General features: G+C 35.5%; 1 protein-coding gene across 1 annotated transcript in view; it reads right to left on the minus strand.

The window, feature by feature from the left end:
• The window catches only part of ANO10 (anoctamin 10), a 123,210-nt gene extending 117,841 nt beyond the window's left edge, over positions 1–5,369 (minus strand). Inside the window, exons 1-4 of the mRNA XM_018075406.3 lie at positions 5,061–5,369; positions 4,753–4,926; positions 3,350–3,532; positions 1,322–1,456 (exon numbers count right to left, since the gene is read on the minus strand). Of these exons, the coding sequence (XP_017930895.3) occupies positions 1,322–1,456; positions 3,350–3,532; positions 4,753–4,912 (478 nt within the window). The 5' untranslated portion in view covers positions 4,913–4,926; positions 5,061–5,369. The remainder of the gene's footprint in view (positions 1–1,321; positions 1,457–3,349; positions 3,533–4,752; positions 4,927–5,060) is intronic.
• Between the last annotated feature and the right edge of the window lie 631 nt (positions 5,370–6,000).

Below are 6,000 nucleotides of genomic sequence, written 5' to 3' on the forward strand. Positions count from 1 at the left end.
TATTCCATAAGTTTTTAGTATAATCAGTTGCAGCTTCAATAACAAAAAGTGATACAGATCAGAACTGAAATGCCTTATGTAGCTTTGTGAGGAAAGCCTTTGTTGTATTAATAATTGGAAAGATACTAAAAGCATTTTTGAATTATCAGTTAACACTAAAATTACTATTCATACTAAAATTACAATTCATAAATTACAACACATCTTCATTGCAAAAAACTATATATTCCACAATTTCTATTTAACTTTGCTATGGAAAGCAATACTACACGTGTGGATAAAAAAATTAACAGACTGCTCTGGAAGTTACAACCATATTAAAAAAGAAAATAAATTCAAAAACAGGAGAGGGGAGGCACTGGAAGCTGTGTGATAGTATTTAACCATTTCCCATAGGCATCTGTTTGGCATAACTAGAAATATACTTCGACTATATAACAAAGTTACCAATGTAAATTCATCTTACATTTACATTTATTTACATTTTTTGAACTGCTAATATGCATAGAACTCTTTCTTTGATGACCAACACTAATGAATAAAGATACTGTTATTAGAAGGATATACAAAAATTAAGATAAACTCTCCTAAGAAAGTGTAGCATCTCTGCCAATGAACAAGTTCCATAGAAACAACACTATCTCTAATTGCTTCTTTCTCCCATGAAAAGGAAAAGCTCCGGAAGCAATGAGGAGGATCAAAGAAACCAAATAAATTAAATAAAACTTCCTTCGTATTATGAAATTTGTAACTCTGGGGCACTGTTACTCGTTCCAGTACTTTTACACAGAGGCAATCCAAGTATACCATTATGTAATTTTAAAAAAATAAATATTTTTGGTACTAATTAAAAATAATGAATGATGTCAACATGTGTGAAAACTATCCAACTGAAAAGAACATAAGGTCAGAGCCTCAGCCGCACACAAAAACTCAGATTACTGGAAGTAATCTGGCCCAACTTCCTACTTGAAGTAGGCCTAGCTTAAATCAGGCTGCTCAGGGCCTTTTCCAGTGAAGATCTAAAAGTTTCCCAGGACAGAGTTACCAACAATCTCTTTAATTCCCTGTCCAATGTTTGGTTACCCTATTGTGAAAAAAACTTCCTTGATACCTATTCAGAGTTTCTCTTGTTGCACTGTACATCCATTTCCTCTTGTCCTATCACTCTGAAGCAGCGAGAAAACAAAGCTGATTAAAAATAGTGGGACTTCAGTGTCCAAATGATTTCTCTTCATTACAGGAAAATTAACTTTTTTTCACAATGAACACTATCCTACATCAACACAGTGAGTTACAGGCAACAAACTACATTGCTTACCAATTGATTTTCCTGGGTACAGTTTGGCCTGAGGATATCCAGGGATCATTTTTTCATTTTTAGCTCTCAAATTCTCAAGTTCGTGTTTGATGATATACTGACATTCTGCCATTGTAAGGAAATTGTGATTGTCATCTAAATCAAAAAGAAGGTCGTGTGAAATTGTGCAGCAACAGAATACAATCCTGGCAGCAAATAACTACAAAAAATGATCAGAATCAGGAAAAAAAAATTATGTGACTATTACTGTCAATAGCAAAAATTCCACTATTTAAAATAAACTTCTTCTTGAGAAGAAGCTTTCTCACTGCATTTTCTGACTACGCAGATAAACTAAGAGAACAAATCACTCAAGAGACAGACACCTCTGAAGTATTAAATGTTGGTGCCTTGCTAAAAGAGTCTTCCTTAGGCATCCACTATTTGTCAATCTCAGCATCTCCATAACCCTTTCTGACATGCAGTTCCCGAAGTATTTACATAACAAAAACCAGTAAGATGTCAAGGACGAATCTCCTTTACAGTAAGCATTTCACACCAAATACCACAGAATCATAGTCTCTTGCTCTTATTGCCCATACAACATAATAAGCCATTTGAGATAATTAGTTCTGATAAAAATATGGAAAAAAAGTAAAACAATAAGAAAACTTCCAAAAAACCCCACATTTTTGAAAGCTACAGTAACAAATCTATTGTCAACCCCATCATCAGGAAAAAAAGACTGATTTCCTTCAGATAACGACCAATTAATTTTTTCTCCTTTTAGAAATAAGAAACAATAGAAATTGCCCTAGATACACTAAGAAGTAGCTAAAATAGCAGCAAATCTCTAATACAAAGAATAACAACATAGTATCAGTTAAATTGGGCAACCAGAAATACTAGCAAGACAACACAGGCCGCAAGGGTTTTTTTGTAGGTGACATTTTTCACTCATCTAAGCATAGTCAATTATCTTATCCTTGACAAAAATAAAATTATACTAATGTTTTTGTACTTATGTTTTTGGTTTTGTTACCAATGTGTAAAAAGAAAAAATACCAGGAGATAAAGCAAAAATTATATTTTAGATTTACAGCAGTTGCAGTTTCAGCTGCTCCTAGAGCCTCTCTTAGCAATGACAGTCAGATTTGCATCAAGAAACGAAAATGGCACTTTTGCAACTGCCAATTGTTCTCAAGGCTTCCTAATTTCAGGAAAGCAAGGTCACAAAAGAAAAGACACTGCAACAGTTATTGCACACAGCAGCAGAAGTGAACAGAACTGGCATCCAGCAACAAAATTTCAGCTTTATTATTGTTTCAGACGGACTCAATAACCTTGATATTGAAAACGTGGTGAAAGGCATCACTCAAAGGGGCACACGAAAAGTACTGGCAAGACTAAGCTGGAACTCCAGTATCCACCTGGAAAGCAAAATGAGTTCTGCCACTGTAGGGGGGTTAAATACCTTACAAGCAGCACATTTAAAAAGAAACCTTACTGTATTGGTTCCTCCTTAAAACAAAAGAGGAGAAGGAACAATTTCCCTAATCATGCCCAAATCCCACTAAATGGCTCTTTAGTGCTAATTAATTGTTTAATTGTTTGATGTGTACATGTAATAGAGAAAAATGTTTCTATTTTCTCCAGCTAATTATAAGATAATAGGCCTCAAAACTGGCTCATAGAAATTAAATTGCTATGCTAATTTACAACATTGATTGTTAATCATAAAATCATGTTTATCAACTATTTTGTCTTATTTTCAATGAAAATCTTTCATACAAATAAGAGACTATTTGGAGCATTGAAAAGCATAAAGGAAAACACAAGCAAAAAATTAAAAGCCATTTGAACAAAAAAAAAATCATTATATGATCTGAATTTCCACAGTTAAAAATGAGTATTTATTCATGACTTGGTCTTCCTATTTCCGTTCACTGACATCCTTCCATAGAATAAAGACTGTGAAAGATTTAGCAGTGTAATTCTTACAATCTTTAGTCACACTTTGCAATGACAAAGACCCCTACAACTGCTTACCTGCAAAATCTTTGAAAGTTTTTCTACTGCTGTACGTAAAAGCTCTCATTGAGTTATCATTGCATTCCTTCACCAAACCCACAGTTTCAGCTCCCAGCAACAGCCTTAAGTGGGACGCTCCAACTAAATAAATATTTTCATGTCCATTTTCTGTGACCAAGGGTTTAATCAGCAGTTGTGCACCTTTAAAGTAAAGAAAGGCGAAATAAGTAAGAAAATACATTAAAATTACATCTAAAAACCCTACTGTTTTAGCATCCACCACAACAGTCCTATTTAACAGGAGCACTGAAAATGCCTCTTAAGGGCACAAAGAATTAAGGCTTCAACAGCACTTGATGTGTGGTGTTTAGAATCTTGCAGGGCCATCCTTGGATTTAGCCCTGTTTCTGGGGAAGCACTCAAAACAGTGAACTGGAACAATAGGGACAACTGGGATCTACTCCCTTAATGTTCACACCCCATAAGCAAGCAGTGCTTCTGCAAACAGTCCCACGTGTTTTAAGGAGACTAGACTTTTGAAATAGAAACATCCCTAATTTATTTAACAGAGGCCTGAAACCAAGTTTGTAGTCACAAATCAAACAGCCACAGGAATAAATGACCATAACCTATAAACTACAACAGCCATAAATAATGTCTCTCAAAAAAATATTAAAAAAACCCCAAAACAAAACAAAAACCACAAACAAAAACAACAACAACAAAACCCCAAACAAAATAAAAACAACCAAAAACCAAACAAAACCCAAACAAACAAAAACCCAAAACAAACAAAAAGAAACAACAAAACCATCCCAAGAAATTACAAATGAATTAGCCTAACTTCAGCTGCCAGAAGTGGACTAAAATGAGTGATGAAATATTGTCTTTTTAAAACCCTACAAGCTACCAAGAATGTAACTAAAATCCAACATGAATTCAACAAGATTAAATTGCTTTCTCCTAACTTAACTTTATTCTACAACACGGTACCAAGTCTTACGGACAGGATGTGAGATGTCTTCATTTTGGCAAGGCTTACCATGTTTCCATGAGCAACAAGGGAAACATGCTCTAGACAACTGCTATAAAAACTGACATAAAAACTACTTTGAGAGACAGGTTATCAGGTTTTCACTGTAAAAAACAGAAGAATTCTAGAGTTCAACTGGCATTCGACCTTAAGCCAGTGTTTTCATTAATAACAGGGTTAAGAGGGTTCAGTTATTACACTTTCATGACAGCAGCATGAAGCTCTATTCATTCTAAATGAAGCAACTTCAAAAATGCAAAACAGAATGAGATTGGCCAAACAATCATTAAACCACAAATTCCTAGAAAACAAACCTTCTGTAAGTCTTCATATCATGGTGACAGCCAATTTGTTTTCAAACTGTTACCGAAGATCATACTGTACTCACCTCCATCTGCTTTTTTGTCTACAATTCGTTTAGTGAACCATTCTATGGTTTCTTCTTTGGTGCCTTTTGCAAGTTCAATCACTACCAGAGGCCTGAAGTTAGACTCAACAGTATCCAAGAATGACCAGCTTTCTGCCATCTTTTGTGGTTTCTGCACCATCTCTTGCGAGCTTGCTAAGTACAAAACCGGAATAAAGGGCAAGTGTTAAAAAATATTTTGCACCAATCTAAAAACCACAAAACTTTACTACAGAAAGTTACACATGTCTGTTTAGCAAAGGCATAAGTGTGCATTTTTGTGGACTTACTACTGTGACCAGCTTGAGAAACCTCTCCAGTTGTCAAGGCATTATTAGTCCTCAGTGGCTTACTTATGTCCTTCTCTCTGAGTAGGAAAAATGTTGTTGCGATAGGGAGAAAATATTGTCAAAAACAACCTTGAAATTTCCTATAGTGTATTTGTCAGCAAATGAAAACATTAACAGAACCTTAGTCAAACAGATATCTAAAATCAATAAGCTCCTCATGGTAAGAGTATGTAAACACATCATAAGTTTAAGAAGGAACTTTCTCAGTCAATATGGTAAAGCTTTAACCATACCAAGGAAACCTTTATTATGCTGGGTAGGTGAGCAAGACACCTGTCATACAGATAGGCAAATTAGGCACAAAGCACTTAAATGACTTTTTGAAAGCTATAAACCAAGTGTTCTATGACAAAGTCCATCTGCAAAGCAGTGAGCATCAGCACAGCTTTATGTCTAAAAAGTCCAAATTATCTAAGTGGATCTTTATAGAACCACAGACTTGTTGAGGTTGGAAAAGACCTTTGACTCCAACCATTAATGCAGCACTGCCAAGTCCACCACTAAATCATGTCCCCAAGTGCCACATCTACACAGTTTTTAAATTGCTCCAGGGATGGTGACTCAACCACTTCCCTGAGAAGCCCATTCCAATGCTCGGCAACCCCTTCCATGAAGACATTTTTTGCAATACCCAGTGGTACAACTTGAGGCCGTTTTCTCTTCTCCTATCACTTGTCACTTGACAGACCCACACCTTGCAACAACCTCCTGTCAGGTAGTTGTAGAGAGTGATAAGGTCTCCCCTGAGCCTCCTTTTCTCCAGCCACTCCTCTTTAGTCTTGTTAACAAACTTTATACAAAGATTCTACAGAGATCATTATATCATGCTACATAAAGCAACTTAGAGGTATTGATATAAAACAATCTGGTAACTAACATA

This window comes from Manacus vitellinus, unplaced genomic scaffold (genome assembly GCF_001715985.3).
Source record: "Manacus vitellinus isolate BGI_N305 unplaced genomic scaffold, ASM171598v3 scaffold_3_pilon, whole genome shotgun sequence".
NCBI classification, from domain to species: Eukaryota; Metazoa; Chordata; class Aves; order Passeriformes; family Pipridae; genus Manacus; species Manacus vitellinus.